Raw genomic sequence first — 18,235 nt, forward strand, 5'->3', positions numbered from 1 at the left:
TACCAATGTCTTTCATTGTGAGCCGCCTCCTCTGCTTCAACACAGGCTGTGTGGCTTCAACAGAGCCAGGTGGGAAGGTGATGTCCCGCCGAATCATAGGGGGCTGCACAGGAGCAGGTGCTATGTGCGAGGCGGGTACTGGGGGCCCTGCCTTCTGCATCTTCATCCCAGAGTGCAGGAATGGAGACTTGCTCGGAGAGGTGCGGTTCTCCATTGGCCGGGGCAGGGGAGCGGGGCTGGATACCTGAGGAATGTGATTCTGCATGCTTGGTGGGGGCTGGTAGTTGGCTGGAGGGGGCCTTGTCATGGGGGGCACGGGGGCAGAAGGACCATAGGGGGGCTGGCGTGTGCCATGGGAAGGCCACGGGCCTTCATGGTTGGCCCTCTGATCCGTGTGCAGCATTTCATCTGTTCGGTTCACGCCATGATAGGCGGGGCCCTGCGGGGCCGAGCCTGTGCTCTGCCTGTTGGCGTAGTTGTAGGTCATGTCATTGCGCCCCTGCCACATGGTGCCTTGCTGGGCAACCTCAGCCGATGCCTGTATGGGGCCGCCCATCATCTGCGGTGGCATGTTCTGCTGGGCATTGGAGCCAGGGGGTGCTGAGACACGGTCCCGGCCAAACTGGAATGGAAACTGGTTCTGGGGGCCGCCTGCTGGTCGGCGCTCAGTAGCAGCGGCGGCAGTGGCAGGATAGGCGTTTCCGTACTGGTTGTACACGTCCTGCTGAGGGGGAGGCTGAGCAGATTGCTGCTGGTTGGCAGGCGGGGGCTGGGCGGGGGGCAGCTGCTGCTGCTGGGGCTGCCCCTGCCCTGCGCTGTACGGCACGCTGTACATCTCCCCTTCGTGCCGCTTGGCAGGAGGGCCGTAGGTGCCATCCATCGGCCGCTTGTAATTCTAAGACGGGGACAGAAGCAGAGAGAAAGTTAACACTCTGCATTCAGGGACGCAAGACCACAGCTGCTAAGATGAGACACCAGACACGTGCTGGGCTTACTTCTGGCCCTCTAGGAGAGGGGACACAGACTCCACGGGAACAAAGGAGTCACCTTTACGAGTTAATCTTTTGAAGCTCCTTCTGAAAGCAAGAATCATTCTCTATTCCCTCTGGCTCTCCCTTGCTCTAAGCAGAAAAATGTAGAAAGGTTCAAAAATCAAAATACAAAATACCCTAACCCTCGTGGAGCACTGGAGATGGGCCTGGACCCCAAACAGGGGAAGAAGAGACTGAAGGCTTGGCTCTTCACACAAAACTGGCTGTCGGGGTGGGAGAAGAACGCCAAGGAATCTAAAGGGACTCCTCAACTCGGCCTGCTGACAAGGCTCCTGGGGGAACCTGTGGGTCAGCCCACCCACTGCCCTCCTTACCTGCTGCTGCTGATACACTGTGGTCTGCTGGCTGGGGAAGGGGCTGCCGGAAGGGGTGCCTTGAGCGGAGAACTGATTGCCATAGGAATCATGTCTGTGGGCAGGAGAGAAGTGGACGATCAGGGTGGGAGTGGGGAAGCCTGAATCACAGCAGCATGGCGACCAGGCTTTACTCACCGCTGCTGCTGCTGCTGCTGCGGCGGGTAACGGCTGGGAGAATACATCCCCGAGTCTGGGTTGGAAGGCATGAGATTCGGCTGCGGGGCCCCAGTGCCCATGTTTCCCTCGGGTCCTATGCCAGGCTCCGTCCTAAACAAAATCGGAAGAGCAGGTTGAGTCCATGATAGCTGTGGGGTGTTGGGGTGGGACGGGGTGGGGGTAGGGGGACATGCTTACCTCACTCTGTCATAAGGACCTCCATAGGGATAGTGCTGTCGCGGTCCCATTGCCACATTTCCCAGCCCAGGGCCGGCAGCTCGACTGTAGGGGTCCCCCATCCCGCCATTGGGGCCCTGACCTGAGGACATGAAGGGATCGTTCCCCGGAGCTGAGAGGGAAAGGGAAGGCAGTAAGTAAACTGGTGGGTCAGTGGGCCGAGCAACCTCTGCCTCGCCTGCCCCAAAGACCCAGACCCTCTTCAGAGTTCAGGTTTGTTCCAACTGTTTTCCTGACCGGTTTGAAACAGAGATCTAGAAAGGCCCCAACTAGCAAAGAACATGTACTTGTAAAGGATGATGCGTGAGCCCAGGGAGAAGAGGACAAGAAAGGAGGATGAAGGGGATGGCGTGACGAGCAACAAGAACCTTAAGCCACTCCAACGCTCCCATGCCCTGGCCCTGCCCTCAATGACAGAAGGCCAACAGCAGTTGGTCACCTTTCCTCATGCTGCCGTAAGGATCCTTATTTGGCTCATAGGACATGCGCCCCATCATGTCGGAGGTATTCATACTGGGCTGGTACCCAGGGTTTGGAGTCATGGAATTCCGCTTCTGGAATGTGGGGTCACTTCCATCAGGAAAGGCATCCTGGATCCCGACCGAATTGCTCCTACTCAAGAGTGAAGGGAGCCAATTAGACCCTAAATAAAGCAATTCCTCCAATAACGCAGGTCACATGGGAGTCACTGGTTGGAGAAGCAGGGTCACACCCTGGGTTGCACAGGACCTCGTGCACCCTGTCCAGGCCCCCCAGGCCGCCTGGCCCTGCTCCTGGCCTTACCTCATGCCTGGTAAGGGGGGGATCTGGCTGTGCGGTGTGGATGCTGGAGTTGGTGGCTTCAGGTCTCCTCCTTCTGCCATGGAGCTGCTGGTTGACTGAGGTGTCTGTGGCCCCTGCATCGACCCTGATCCCGCTGTGGACAATGATACAGGATGAGCAGGAAAACTCTCGTAGAAACACACAAACGCCCTAGGATCTCTTTGAAGAGGAACACTAAAAAGGCTAGAACTAGGGTTCTTTAAAACCTAAATCACCCTTCTCAGCAGGAGATCTGCAAGGCCAGTAAAAAAGAAGGGAATTTCAGGGCTCCATCTCTTCTCGCTGCTGTTCACGTTTGGAGACCATTAATTAGCATGCTGGTGATGACGTGAGTCTCTGTCAAGATTCCCAACTCCTTTTCTTTACTTTCCCAAGGACCCTGTCTAACCTATTATACGTTGTAATGCTGGTACACAAGCTGCCAGGGCCTTAAGAGGCCCTGGAAAGCTGGGTTGGCGAGGTTCCCTCTTACTCCAAACCTGCAGAGCACTGTAGGAACCTAGGAACTCCTATTCTCAAGCATCTAACCCAATGTCACCAGCAGTTCGAATGTTCCCCAAAGCTGATGAGCACAGTACCAGTAATTAACGCTTCCATTAGTTACCATTCTCAGCAGCAGATACCCCGCGGCTTGGGCCTCCCCAGCTGATGAGTCATCTCAGGCACTGCTTACACCCTCGGAGGTCAACCCCAGGGCACATGTGTTCACACTCACCTTATAGGAGCCCTGGCCTTCCTCCCTCACCATGCCTGTCCAGACCCCATCCTCCTCTCAGAAAGGAGGGTGGGCAGAGGCGCTCCCGGCAGAGTGCTCCATTCATATTCCCACCCCACGCCCTCCTTCCCATTTCCTTCCCATTCACTGCCATCTCAACTCCCTGGGGAATTCAGGGCTCTAGTCTGAGCAGCATTCTAAGGCGCTGACATCAGTGGGCCAAGGCTCCCAGATGGCCTGCCTCACTGCTATTTGTCAGATTTCCCGACTTGTTCAGTGTCCCTCCCACTCACTAGTTTACAAACATTTGGCAAGGCGCCAGGTGCACAATGAAAATTTAAACTTAAGGGTTGCTGCAAACTACCTCCCAAGGGAGGTGCCACTGCCCGCTCTTCAGCCTGCCAACCTGTTATGCTCAGTCACAGGACAGGACAGAGCACACATCCCTGGCGGCGGCTACTGGTGAATGAGGAGCCTAGGCCCTGGAATGCTACCCCTGCAGGGTGAGCCTTGGTGAGGCTGCTCACCCCATCCTTACCAGGCGAGGGAGGCTGGATCTTGGGCTGGGACTTCTTCGAATCAGCAGCTGCAAAGATGTCTGGGGGAGGGTCTTCTCCCCGTTCGATCTTGCACTCAAAGGCATAGAGACACTGGATGTACTGTTTTTTCAAGGAGCTGGCAGCACTGCTTGAGGTGCCGACATTGAGGTTGGTCGCAAGTTCCCGCCACTTCTTGTTCTTGTTGACCTGTACAACCAACCACAAGAGTCGGGGTGCATCTTCCATCTGGCCTTCCTGCCCACATATCCCGAACCCCATCAGGCGACTGACCAGGCATTCATCTTGTAAAAGCACAGTTCTCAGTTAACCACAGAAGTTACCCTTGCTTGGTGGATAGTACACAGCCAACATGAAATCCATGGCTTCCCTCTACCCTCAGCAGATCACTGCAACTGTCAGACAGCGCTTATTCAAAATAGGGCGAACTCTACATCACTATTAGTCAGAGAGATCAGAATTCAGAAGGTATGTGCTTTGCGTTACACAAGTGTACTGCTGAAAAACGATGTGCAAAGCACCATCAGATCCAAATCATATTTTACATGCACTGATAAAAACTAACATTTTATAAAATGGAGATGTGTGGCAATATCAACAACCACCCTGCCTGACTTACTTTGTCAAACTGGGGGTTTTCATATCTGATTTTTTTTTTCCTCTCAGTGTGGGGCTTCTTGCAAATTTGACATTCTTGTGTCCCTGCTCCCGCATCTCAGTGACGTATGACTGCAAGCCCCTTGCCCTCAGCAGTCACTGTCCTGACTGTCCAGGAGATGCTTTAGGCCCCATGACTTCTTTTTTACCTTCCCAGGGACCAGTCTAGAGCTCTGCTTCCTTTCCTCAGCTTCAGAACACACTGTCTCCCACCCCTACAATCAGTCTGTCTGCTTTAGCCAGGCAGGATTCCTTCTTCACGTATTTGTTTTTTGACTGCGCTGCACAACATGCAGGATCTTAGTTCCCCGACCAGGGCACGATCCTGTGTCCCTTGCAGTGGCAGGATCTAACCACTGGACCACCAGGGAATTCCCCTTGAGGTATTCTTATATTTATTCATCCACCATGTGATAAGCCTGTCTCTCAAGGGCTACAAACACCAACTTTCCAGTCCCAATCCACAGGGAATTCAAATGTTTTGACACCTGCTGATATGGTACCTATGACACCAGAGACAAGAGTGATAAGGAAGCAAAGGAAGGAACAGTTTAGATGGAGGGGAAATGACCAGGAACACTTCCTATAGCAGGCAATGTCTGAGCTGAGACTTGGAAGGCTGGAGGTGGCATTGGTAGGGTATATTCCAGACCCTTTCCCATCTTCATGCCATCAGGGCTAGTCAACTGGAACAGCTCCTCCCTTGACCCAGACCCTGTTAATCCTTCAGAAGAGCTCAGGACTCATCTTTTGCCTTCTTGGAGCCTTCACAAACTAACTCATAACACCACTCTGTCTTCTCTGAACTGTCTTTAGAGTTCAATCGCATCACAGCATCTAAAAGGCTGGCAACCTTTTGGAAACTGGAAGTCAGACCCCTGGGCTTTGGGACTCCCTCTATACCTCATTTTAGGTCCGGTGAATCCAGAAGCCCATGCAATAAAAAAGTATGCCAAACCTAACCCAATGCCCATTTTCTCTACACGTAGGAGTGCCCTGACTATGAGAACTCAACACCAGGGAGAAGGGCAGCAATGAACCCAGGGTCACCTCAGAAGCCTGCTGGGGCTCTGCTTCCCACGCTGGTTATGTGGCAGTGTGCACGTGTCTTGTTTTATTTTGTTTTCCTTTCGTGAGGGAGGGGAATAAAGCCTGAGGGAGAAGGAATTCATAACTGACTGTTGGTTGGCTTCATTCCAATCATTTTCTCTTCTGCTGGTGACAGCTGTTTTCCTCTTCTGATTTAGAAGATTTGGAGTCCACCCCTTCCCACTATGCATCCCCCTGAGCTCAGCTGCACATTCAGATCCAATAGCAAGCTCCTGGTATGATGACTACAGGACATACATAGGAAGAAAGTTTGCAAGGCACGATGGGCTGTCTGCCAGGACTGCCTCACCTGTTTGACTCTCGGGCTGAGTATAAAATAAAGATTTAAGCTATCAGGGCAGGCGCAAGGCTCAGGGTGGTATTCAGTTCGGGTTTCCAGTGGAGATTAATCCATTCATTTAAGTCTCCCATACAGAGTAACTGAACACAATTTCCCACCTACTACTTCCTTCATAAACTATTTCTACTTAATAGCTCTTGAAGTCCCATCTCCACTGGGAAGCTTTCTATTCTGGCTTCCCTTGTACCATCCTGCAGACCAATTTACGTGGCACAAATCTTGCTCCAAGTTTCGTTTGATTATTATCTCCAGCTTTCAAGAGTCTAGCAGGATACACACTGTCCCTACATTACAAATAAGAAAAATGAAGGCTCAGAGTGGTTATACTTCTTGATTAAGGTCACTCAGGTTGTAAGTGGCTAAGAAAGAATTCAAAACCAGACCCCTCTCTGAATCTTGCCCTTGTCTGTCTCATACTCCAAACTGCCTGCCATGGAATCAGAATGCTCATAGACTTGCCCCGATTTGCAACTCAGGGGGACTCTGGGAACATGTGAAATAATGCTAATACTTCACGCTACCCATGGAGACCTCAGCCTCCTCCTGCGGCCTTGTCTTCTGGAAGGCCTGGGCTCCCTGGCCTGTCAGTATGTGACTCAGAGAGCAGGGGAGGGTGATGTGCCTGTGGGAGGCATGGCACCAGTGAGGCCACTGAGTACCTACAGAAAGGCTTGTTGAAACCACAGGGGGAGCCAAGTGCCAGGCACTCACCTGAGTCAATCCACCAATTTCCTTCACAGACACATAGAGGCGGTACAGGTCCAGAGGTTTCCTACCCACAGCAGGCAGATTTGTCATGCCCATGGCCTTCTCCTCCGTGAAGGCCAGATAACGGTCCACCCACATCTTCCTCTCAGGCTCACCACCCAGCTCATACAACTTGGTGATCTTCTCATTGGTTGTAGTAGAAGAACTGGATTTCTGGAAGGGGCAGGTCAAGATTCATAGGAACTGGTCAGATTCAAAGCCTATGCTAGGGGTCTCAGAAGCCCCTTGATTAGGGCAGTAGTAAAGCTTCTCATTCTGGGGTGGTCACTCACATCTGCCCTGCCTTCACAAAAACCAAAAGGGAGCTAGACCTTCCTGTAAAGAAAGCAAGCTAACCCTGCCTATACATTAGGTATTGAGTGCTGTGCCAGAGGCCTTTACACATTAGGTATTACAAATCATCCTTCTCTTAAAAGGTTAAGGCAGCAGGCACCAAGGAGGCCACGCCTAAGATCTCCTAGTGTTTCAGTAGCAGGACTGAGAGTCAAACCCTTGTCCACCTGACATCAGTGTCACTGATACACCCACACCATTACCCAGGAGCCTGGACACGCTTTAACAGACGTTTCAGAGAACTCAAGAAACTCAAAAATATGACCTTGAGACAATAGACTAAAATGAAAAGGAACTTTTCCTCCTCTCAAGAAAGGAAGGGTTCTGCTTGAATGGCTTTGGATGACTATCCAAGACATGAGGATGACTAAAAGGGTCTGGAAGCCAGAGGTGAACGTCCACAAGAGGTGGCAGTTATGATTGTTATTTCCCCTACTTTATAAGGTAGGGAAAATGAGGTATGACAAAGGGCAGAAATATTTTAAATGACTCAAATACTGAGCAGATCCCCAGAATGCCACACAGCCCAACAGAGAGCACACCCAGGACCAACCTGAGAGAGGTCAAGGACCCAAAGCCCACCTGCCTCTTCTCCCCCTTTATGGAACATAGGGCACCAACCAATCCTGCTGTTCTGAGTCCAGGAAGGTCCAGGAAGACAACAACCAGTCACCCATGACATACGTCATCTATCAGTGCATAAGGACAGGGGTCACAGTTTCAGAGAGTACAGCGTAGAGAATTCTACTCTGCCAGTCTGGCATTTCCTCCGTATCAGAGAGCCATGAGAAAACACTGTGTTATTTACATTAGGACCCCTTGGGCTAACTCAAACCTAATTCAATGAACGATTATCCTGGGACCCTTCATGGTTAAGAAGAGGTAACAGCAGCCTTTGCCAAGATTATCTAGTCGGTGTCATATAAAAGGCTGGAGGTCTAATCACCCTCTCTTCTTTTTCCTTCCTATCACTGAAAGGATGGGACAGAAAGTTGAGGAGTCAAGATATAAGCCATTACCTTGGATTTAGATTCTGTCTTGGGTGTCCCATCTGCCTTGTTGTTCATTTTGGAGGCTGGAGTTAACTTGACATCCCCAAGACCCATCATCTCTGGACTGGCTGCCATTCCTACAAAAGGAGAGAAAAGTCCGATGGGTTTGTGACACAAAGACCATTCTGGAAGAAATCCCTGGGGTGAGCAATGCCTATGACTTACCTGCTGAATTGTTGGCCATGGTTCCACCCATGGGATATGGGGGTCCCTGAGGGTTGATCATGCCAGCCATACTATTAATCCCCTGTCCATAGGGAGGTCCAGTTCCCATTATGCCCCCTTGATTCATATTGGGGTAGCCGGGTGGCCTAAGGAAGAAGATGCAGAGTGTGAGAGACAAGAGTTAGAGACACTAAGCTTTCAAATTAGGACTTGAGATAAACAGGGCTGTGTGAGCCAAGATCACCTAGTTAGGCTTACAAGGGAAAGTCTTATGGGTCCCACAAACTATATCCACGCCATAGATATTCTTATTTTCTACCACCCACAGAAAGTTCTAAGAGGGTTTAAGCTCCCAAAAGGAAATCATCGCTCAATTTTAAAGGATGCACTCCTTGAAGAATGGAGTCTAACTATGTCTCTTAAATACTACTTCCCTTTAAGGCATCTCCAAAGTCAAGCTGTGTTTCCATTTAGGGGCCCTCGCTATGGCAAAAGGCCTAGACTAAATGCTCAGTTTTATTACTCTGTCATGTCACCCCAACCAAACTCGCAACATAGCACCTGGAGGGGCTGTGCATTTTTAACTATGCCTCAAAAAAAAACCCAAACCTTAGTTTTATTTATTTTTTTAGCCACACTGCACAGCTTGTGGGATCGCAGTCCCCTGACCAGGTATTAAACTTGAGCCATGGCAGTGAGAGCCAGAATCCCAACCACTAGGCCAACAGGGAACACCCCTTTGTATTCTTCCTTGATGGGCCTACTGCAAACTTTGTGTTTCTATCATCCTAAAGTACTACCAAACCCACCTCTCTTTATTCAGTTACCCTGGTCTCCCTTTGTTCACCAACATCCCAGTTAAGAGTCACTTTAAGAACTGTCAGCATCAACAATGGGGTACACAGACAGAGCCTTCAGAAACAGTAGAATCACAGTCACTGAAGCCAGTGGCCAAGGAAGAGATGAATGTTGGAGTCACAAACCAAATCACACGAGCCTTCTGCACTTTTGCACCAGAGTCAAATACAAAGGACCACACAGAAGAGTAAGAGAGATGGCAAACCACAACCTCACCATCCTCCATTTCCCACGCCACAGACCCAAATCATGTGCATCATTAAAAACATTTTTGGAAACCAAGGAGCTGGATTGGCAGAAGAAATAAACTCTGAAGACCTATTTTACTAATCAAAGGAACGTATACTTTATACATTTCTTTACATATGATGTCCGATACCAATCTGAGATGCTTACAAGTCAGCACTTCTGCTCTTTTTCACTGTAAAGAAACCTGGTTTTCTAAAGAGCTCTCAATAAAATGCCTATTTACCAAGACAACATGGTTTAGGTCCAGAAGTATCTCCACGACCTAAATGACTCTGCAGTTAGATTAAATGCTTGCTTCCCAATTACATGAAACGCTCTCCTTGCACTACCGTCCCCCTTCACTTCCCAGGCCTTACCTGTTTTGGATAGAGTTGGCAGCAACATGCATGGCGACAGCAGTTTCTTGAGTTTTCCGGTTCATGCCCCCGGGAGGGGGACACATCCCTGACCCAACCTGAGGTGGCATATTGGCCATGTTAGGGCCGTAAGGCCGGTTGCCCATGGAGGCGTGACTCATCCTCCCGGGAGGGAGTGTGCCATAAGGTGGGATGCCAGGCTGCCCATGCATCTGACCTCCAGCACCCATAGGGTTCATGCTTCCAGCCATGCCTGCACTGGGGTAGTTAGCATTGGGCAAGGCATTATAGTTTGGCTGCCTGGGGTAGCCTCCTGGGAGGGGAAGGAGAGAAGATGCAGAGACTTGGTTAGTGACTCACTGGCAACTCATTAATAATGCTCAACTCTAAAACTCTAAAGACATAAACAATGGGAATCATTCAATATTTGGTCTGGAAAGAGACCAATTTCATGGTCTCTTTAAAAAAAGAACAACAAAACCTCATAGTCCATTAAAAAAAAAGTAAGGAGGGTGTGGCAGGAGTGTATAAAGCCAGGCCTCAGTTGCCCCTCATCTTAAAGACAGCACAGCACAGGGCAAGGCTGGCTGGCAGGCAAGGTTGGCTAGGCTGCTAAGCCAGGTCCTTCAACTCCCAGAATTCTTCCCTTTCTACATACTCATCTTCCATGCTCTGCCTAAGAAATTCAGCTTGAGATCCATCTAGGGCTGATTCTGAGCAAAGATCTATTCCATTGGGACTAATTTACTAAAAAATAAAAATTAATAACCAGTAATTACCACTTACTAAGTGTCTGTGCTCTGTCTTGGGCTAAATTACCTTATCCCCACTTTATAGATGAAACAGAGGCTCAGAGAGATTCAAGGACTTTCCCATGATGGCAGCCCTGCTCTACTTTAAGGCCTGGCCTGGGTAGATTTAAGGCAAACGTAGTTCTATTCTTATAACCCAGATAGCAGCGTATCAACCAAGGAACTCTTTTCTAGTCTCACCCCATGTACTCCTACCCGGGCCGTATACTCACCCTGTGGGCCGTACTGACTCCCCTGGGGACCGTAGCTCCCCATGGAGTTCTGCTGGTAGGAGCCCATGCCTGTGTGCATCTGTCCTCCGGAAGGCTGACGTGGAGATAAGGCTGACCCGGGCTGGGGGGAGCTGTACTGGGGCATCTGGGGGTTCCTCTGCATGTAACCTATTTGTGGATAGTGTCCACATAGTTATTATCTCAGTACCATGGGAACGAATGCTTTCCCTTATCCTAGGACTTCACCATCTACATTTTCTTTAGCAAATACTTACATGAAGTCTCTTATTTGTTGTATAATTATGTGTTATTTTAGGCACCCTCAAAAGTGACACAGTCATTAACCCAGGGCATACCAACTGTTTCTACTAAATGGAGGTTTGGGGGAAAAAAAAAAAAAGGCAATGACCCCTGCCCCAAATCCCTGATAAATGCTGTAGGATTTACAGGGTAAAGATCTGATGCTGAGTATTTAGTATCTGCTGACCAAATAGGGCACAATGGAGGGGTAATCCATCAAAACACATGACCAACAAAAATGGCTGCGGGGAGATGTAATTCTGGAGCCACCAAGATGGCCAAGCCCATCCTAACTTCACAACCTGCTGCTGAGATTGTCCTAAGCCTCATGGTCATATAGTTCTCCAAAAGCTGTTGCAGAGACAATCAACCGAAGGTCTGCCTCTGCCCTCCACCCCTCTCCCTTGAAGCCCAGGCTCTCACCTCGATCTTGGGCAATGCTTGATTGGTTCATAGAAGGATGCATGATGCTGTCCGACTGGCCACTGGGTGGCCGAGGTGGCATCTGGTTACCTGCTCCAGAGAGAAAGAAATAAGCCAGTCACGGCTACACCTGGAAATCCTAGTCAGCAGGTTAAGTTCGAAGTAGAAATGGCCTCTGGGAAGGCCAAGAACCTCCCAGGATCCCATACACTGGATGATCCAGCAAAGGGGCTCCCATCTCCTTTCTTCAAACGCTGAAGGGAATCTCTCAGCCAGTGGAAGGCTGGGACTCCCTAATATCATGCGGGGGTCACGGCAGTTCTCCTTCCCTTTCCCCAGAGGCCAGCACTTGATGGTACCTGGCACTGCAGCAGGCGAGAGTGGTCCTGAGCGAGACTGGGCAACACTGGCAGGAGAGCCAACTGGGGACGGGGAGGGGCCTCGGATGCCAGGCAGGTGAGGGGAGGTGTGGGGAGAGAAAGGAGACTGAGCTGGGTTACTCTGCTCCCCTTGGCTGCTGGAAATCCCTGATGTGCTCACTCCAGGGCTCAGAGCTCCTTCTGTCCCCATGGGGAGATCATCTATTGAACCAGACAGATCCTGGAACATATACACAAGGATATGGATTAGCAATTTTGAGGCAGAAAGATTCTTTGTTCAACAATCCTATTACATGATTAATATTTTCCTTAAACAGCCAAGTAAATACACGGCACACATTTATGTACTCATGATACTAGAGCTTACATACAGCAAACCCTCTATTAAGGGCTAGATACAGAATAGTTTAGACTCTGCAGCCCATACAGTCTGTGTCACAACCGTTCAACTCAGGCCATCAGAGTACATACAAAAGTAGTCACAGACAATTCGTAAACAAATGGATGTGATTGTGCCCTAGCAAAATATTATTTATAAAAACAAGTAGCCAGCCCACAAGCTATTGTTTGCTGACCCCTGGTCTATCCACCAGAGGCAGATTGAGTACTTTCATCTTCTTTCCCAGCCCCAACTTCTATAGTCATAAGAGAGCAGCTCTTTCAGGGAGCCTTTAGTTCTCTTCCAACCGGGAAACTTACAACACTGCCAGCATGGCACCAGGAGCTATAAGAAAATGTTAACAAGTTTGGGCAACATTCACAGATCCCCTCTGCATCAGATTATTATAACCTACATTTACCAAGAACTCACTCCAAGTTGCCATACTTTAAAACATAAGGGGTAGGAGGTAAGAAAGGGATATATTACACAGACAATTCCTTAACTGCCAAGAAGGCCTGGGACTACATTCCTAACACCTGGCCAATAACAGGGATGAACAAATGTTTGCCAACTGAACAAACCAAGTTTTTTTTTTTTTTTTAGTTTTATGTTTCAGTGAGAACTTGGTGTTTATTTGGGGGTTGTGCTTAGGGATTATGTCTTGAATTAAACTGTAAAGAGTTCACTCTTACAAAGTTGATGCTACGTCAGTAAACCCCAAGGTCAGCAATTAGGACCTCAATATGAAAAAATACTCGGAAAAAGAAAAAAATAAATAAATAAAAGAGGGACTTCCCCAGCAGTTCAGTGGTTAAGATTCCATACTTCCACAAAAGGGGGCATGGGTTTGATCCTTGGTCAGGGAACCAAGATCCTGCATGCCATGTGGCCCGGCCAAAAAACAAAAAGGAAGATATTCACCCCAGGAAATGTATCCCCACCCCAGCCCAATTTCACTCTCTGGCAACACCACAGGCTCAACATCATACATTAACTTCAAGCCGGGAACTAACTATACCTTGAAGAAAAGGATGAGAGCTTTGGGAACAGGCTCAGGTCTAAGAAAACCCTAAGACTCAAATGGTTAAGAAAAGAGTTCTCTTAAAGAGACACATCTGAAGAGGAAAAGAATCCAACATGGCCTGATTTGAGCCTATTCCTATTCCCACAACAAGCTCACCTTGGAAAGTTGAGTTCGAGGGGATTCTGCCCCTAGAGTCAGACACTAACACTGGATATCAAAGAGTACCTCTTAAGCTCTCCCCAAGTGTCCAGGTTGCTTGGATCTTTTGCAAACCAGTTGGTTACTTTACTAGGTTGGGAGTATTTCTGCTGAGTTTTGTGGGAACAAAGCTTGCCTTGAAAGCAAGGCAGGCAGGTAGGTGTACATTTGTGTCTGTGTTCGGCTCTCAGGGTTAACTGAGATTTCAGAAAATGCTAGCTTTTCTATAAGAAGCAGACCCAGTACACCATAGCATGCTTTAAAAATGCAAGTAGAGTTAGTCCCAGCATGGAAGAGAACTCAAGAAGCCCTCCTCTAGGTAACACCAAAGGGCCTCTTTCTTTTCAAAGGACTAAAGCACCTGGAGTTCTAAAGAGCCTTGGGTTCATCCCAACAGAGGATTCCTTCCACGTTGAGGGCTAGGCTGTCCCAGGACACCTGGCTTCTGAACCAAGAAGGGTAAACCCAAAGTGGCAGCAAGATGACAAGAGAAGCCAACTGTGTCGGCCAGAAAAGGCCTCGAAAGCCACTTGTTAAGCCCTGGTCTCTAACAGAAACCACAGTGCAGTGCTCTGTTTTAGGGGCCACGAGCTTCCCTCGCATTCCTTCCTACTGTCTCCATTCCTTACCAAACCACCAGCTTCTAGGAATAAGAGCTACTTGCTTAGAGGAAAAAGAAATCAGTCTATTTTGGAACGGAACAAGAATCAGTGGTCCAGCCATAAGACAAGAACTCTTCCAATGGCCTTGAAAAATTGTTTTAAACATTTCTGTCTTTCATTAAACAAGTAAAACATGACCATTTTCATGGTAAAAATAGCTCAGATAGTACAAGTGAACTCAAAGTCCCCCTCTGCTCTCTTTTGGCTGCCTTCCATAGAGGCACCCCTATTCCATTCGGTGTATATCCTTGGAGACCTGAGGAACTGAGGAGGGGAAAAAAAGAAAGGATGTTCAACATCACTAATTGTCAGGGAAAAGGAATCCAAACCATAATGAGCCTCACGTCTACTAGGATGGCTATTGACAAAAAGTAGAAAGAAACCCATTTTGGCAAGGATGTGGAAAAAAGGGAACCCTTAGGCACTGTTGGTGGGAATATAAGCTGGTATAGCCACTACAGAAAACAGTACGGACGTTCCTAAAAAAAATGAAAAAAAGAAAAAAAGAACTACCAAGTGATCCAGCTATTTCACTTCTGGATATTTATCCTAAGTAAACCAAAGCAATAACCTGAAAAGATACATATACTACCATGTGCATTGCAACATTATTTCCAACAGCCAAAGCAGGAAAGCAACCTAACCCCATTGACAGATGAATGAATAAAGAAAATGTAGCGTGTACACACACAGGAATATTCAGTCATAAAAAAGAATGAAGTCTTGCCATCTGTGACCACATGGATGGACCTCGGGGGCATTATGCTAAGTGAAAGAAGTCAGAGAAAGATAAGTACCATATGATATTACTTACATGTGGAATCTAAAACAAAACAAAGCCAGCTCACATTGGTTGGCTGCCAGAGGGGGAAGGAGAAATGAGAAGGGAGTCAACAGTACAAACTTCCAGTTATAAAATAAATAAGCCAAGGGGGTGTGATGTACAGCATGGTGACTAGAGGTAATAAGACTGTATGTCTGACATCTTTCAAAAGTTCTCATCACAAGGAAAAACATTCTGCAACTATAGGTTAGTTAGCCAGTGGTGTCCGACTCTTTGCGATCCCACAGACTACAGCTCTTCAGTCCATGGCATTTTCCAGGCAGGAATACTGGAATGAGTAGCCATTCCCTTCTCCAGAGGATCTTCCCAACCCATGGATCGAACCTGGGTCTCCGGCATTACAGGCAGATTCTTTACCGTCTGGGCCACCAGGAAGCCCCTGTAAACTTCACAGATGATGTTAACTAGACTCGCTGCAGTACTCGTTCTGCAGTATACGCATATACTGAATCGTGTTATGCACCTGAAACTAGTATCATGTTGTAAGCCAACTGTATCTCAATAAACAAAAATAAAAGGAAAAAACCCTACCAGCTCACCGACCACTGCTACAAGGTCAGAGTAAAGCCTGCAAATGCTCCTTCAGTTACAGAGTGTGGTATAAATCAGGCTCTCCAGAGACACACAGGCGAATGTCCTAGTCCAGCTGAGGGATCCCAGGGGCCTAAAGGCCTGTGGTGGCAATGTGGCGGCTTCCTTCACAGAGGCACTCTGAGGAGAGCTGTCAGTTTTGGTAAAGTGCCCTGAGGCTCCTCTGGAGAAAAAGTACTAAATAAACCACTTGTCAACAGCAGCCCACGTGGACTGGAATGCCTGGGCAGAGAATAACAGTAGGGAAAGAATCAGCATTAATCTTCTTATCTCTCTCATTTGATTGGTATGAGGCCAGTCCCTCAAAACTACCCTTTTCATCAGATGGCAACTGGTCGGAGGAGGGGTTGATTAAAAAAAGAAATGTTTTAAGAATCAGAATGTTGGATTCCCCTGGTGGCATAGGGATGAGAATCCGCCGGCCGATGCAGGGGACATGGGTTCGATCCCTGGTCCAGGAAGATTCCACATGCCGCAGAGCAACTAAGCCCAAGCACCACAGCTACTGAGCCCACACGCTAGAGCCCGTGCTCTGCAGCAAGAGAAGTCACTGTAATGAGAAGCCTGCACACCGCAACTAGAGACAGCCCACGCATAGTAACAAAGACCCAGTGCAACCAAAATAAATAAACTGAAACAAACAAACAAACAAACAAAAAACTAGAATGTCAGCACAGGAAAGAACTGAGCATTTATATTAACACTGAGCATCTATGATGCTTCGGACATTTTATGGAAATGGAAGTGTTAGTCACTCAGTCATGTCTGACTCTGACTCTTTGTGACCCCATGGACTGTAGCCCACCAGGCTCCTCTGTCCATGGAAATCTCCAGCCAAGAATACTGGAGTGGGAGGCCATTCCCTCCTCCAGGGGATCTTCCCCATCCAGGGATCAAACTCGGGTCTCTCCTGCATTGCAGGCAGATTCTTTACCACCTGAGCCACGCAATGGAGTTCCTTAATTTTCCACAATTCTCAGATGTAGGTTCTAGTACCACTAATATGTTAAACAGGAGTAAGTTGATGCTCCGAGAGACTAGGTTACATGCCCAAGCCACCCACCAAGTAAGTGACAGAAATTAAGACTTTGAACCCAGATCTGCTGAACCCCAAAGCCTGTGTTCTCTCTCTCTCCATTACGTTGTGATGCCATAAAGACTGAGGAAAAAGCATCACAACCTTGAGTTAGGAGACTAAAGCTCTTGGTACTATCAGCTGTGACCTTGGTCAAGCTAGCAACAAGCTAGGCTTCAGTTCTGTCACTTAAAACGACAAGATGACTGGACAAATCTGAGTCTGTAATGCCCCTGGGGCATTTGCAAGAAACTCTACTGGCACCACATGGTCAGGGCCATATGGAAAATGCAATACCAGCAGCAGTACCCTGGAATAAGAAACACAACAACACGCGGCAGTATAAGATGTAAGACACACCCATCAGTCCCAGCAGCTAATCACAGGAGAAGTTTTTATTGGGAAATGAGAGGGAGAGGTAAAGGCGGAAGACTCCAAAAAAGGGCTCCCCGCTCCATCTACATGGACACTGCTCTAAACTCTGTGTCCTTTTATTGCACAGGACACACCTCTGCTTTCTACCCTACAAAAAGCCAGTTTTTCAGGTCTTTTGTTCCACAAAAAGCCGGATGTCTGGTCGTTGAGTCAGACTTCAATATGCCTAACGAGTTCGACTTTCTACAACACTTAGCACACAAAGTCCAAACAATCCAAGCCCCTGTTCGCTCTTTCTGCTGGGGCCACCTTTTAGCATTTCAGGACCCTGGGTCTCAGTTCTCCCAAGTCCACCCAACAGGTGCCCTCTAGGAGGACTGCTGAAAGAACTACAGCAATGCCCTGTAAGTGGAACGATCTCTTTTCCCAGCTCTGTTTTCCTCCAAGCACAATCCTGCTGAGAGACAGGAGGTGAGGATCAACCCACTCAGTGCCCTGCCAGTTCCAAGGAAGCAGCAGGGCCAGGGAGAATTTCCTCACGTGTTTCCAACGTGTTCCATGCATTTTATTGCTCATCTACCATGCAGATCAAAAGCGCTGGAGCAGGTCCAACTATTTCACACAGAATCTCACACTCCAGGCTGGCTACAGCCCCGAAAGCCTTCGTTTCTTCACTTGAAATACTGCCCAATGTTATTTTGGGATATGACCTGATAGAGGAAGCCCATAGGGATTCCATGACGATAAGCGTTCCAGCTGTGATTGGTTGCCCAGCCCCAGCGAGTGCCAGCATGAGTTTGTCAGGCTCTGCTGACAAACAGAACTCAGCAGCTAACACCTTCTCTTCACACCACAACAAAACCATGCCCGAAAATCACACAGTCCATACCTCATCGGGGGTGTGGGGCGGGGGTTTGCTAGTGCTCTCGCAGGAAGAGCTTGCGAGTTCTAACATGAATTGGCTGCTTGATTGAGTACATTTTCAAGCAGAAAGATACCAGATCAGGGTTACAGAAGGGGGTTAAACAATCTCCCCACAGAGACTCACAAGGATGACATCAGTGCATTTTGCTGAGCAGATTAAACAACATCAATAAGGAAGTTTCATGGCAATGTTCAGTTCAGGGTTTTCTCAGAAATTTGGCTGAATCCTTGAGAAATGGAGCTGTTGTTA

The 18,235-nt window shown here is 48.5% G+C and overlaps 1 protein-coding gene across 6 annotated transcripts in view; it reads right to left on the reverse strand.

Moving 5' to 3' along the window:
- Positions 1-18,235, reverse strand: part of ARID1A (AT-rich interaction domain 1A) — an 85,324-nt gene that overhangs the window by 21,285 nt on the left and 45,804 nt on the right. For 2 of the 6 annotated variants that reach the window (XM_027965461.3, XM_060410639.1), the window contains exons 5-18: positions 11,890-12,130; positions 11,531-11,623; positions 10,808-10,975; positions 9,784-10,096; positions 8,321-8,466; positions 8,123-8,232; positions 6,714-6,923; positions 3,877-4,084; positions 2,585-2,717; positions 2,241-2,416; positions 1,763-1,913; positions 1,544-1,675; positions 1,367-1,460; positions 4-895 (exon numbers count right to left, since the gene is read on the reverse strand). In XM_027965461.3, coding sequence (XP_027821262.2) covers positions 4-895; positions 1,367-1,460; positions 1,544-1,675; positions 1,763-1,913; positions 2,241-2,416; positions 2,585-2,717; positions 3,877-4,084; positions 6,714-6,923; positions 8,123-8,232; positions 8,321-8,466; positions 9,784-10,096; positions 10,808-10,975; positions 11,531-11,623; positions 11,890-12,130 — 3,067 coding nt within the window. The remainder of the gene's footprint in view (positions 1-3; positions 896-1,366; positions 1,461-1,543; positions 1,676-1,762; positions 1,914-2,240; positions 2,417-2,584; positions 2,718-3,876; positions 4,085-6,713; positions 6,924-8,122; positions 8,233-8,320; positions 8,467-9,783; positions 10,097-10,807; positions 10,976-11,530; positions 11,624-11,889; positions 12,131-18,235) is intronic. The other 4 variants (XM_027965463.3, XM_027965460.3, XM_027965462.3 and 1 more) reach the window with 4 other exon arrangements.

The sequence above is a fragment of the Ovis aries genome, chromosome 2, assembly GCF_016772045.2.
Source record: "Ovis aries strain OAR_USU_Benz2616 breed Rambouillet chromosome 2, ARS-UI_Ramb_v3.0, whole genome shotgun sequence".
Classification (NCBI taxonomy): domain Eukaryota; kingdom Metazoa; phylum Chordata; class Mammalia; order Artiodactyla; family Bovidae; genus Ovis; species Ovis aries.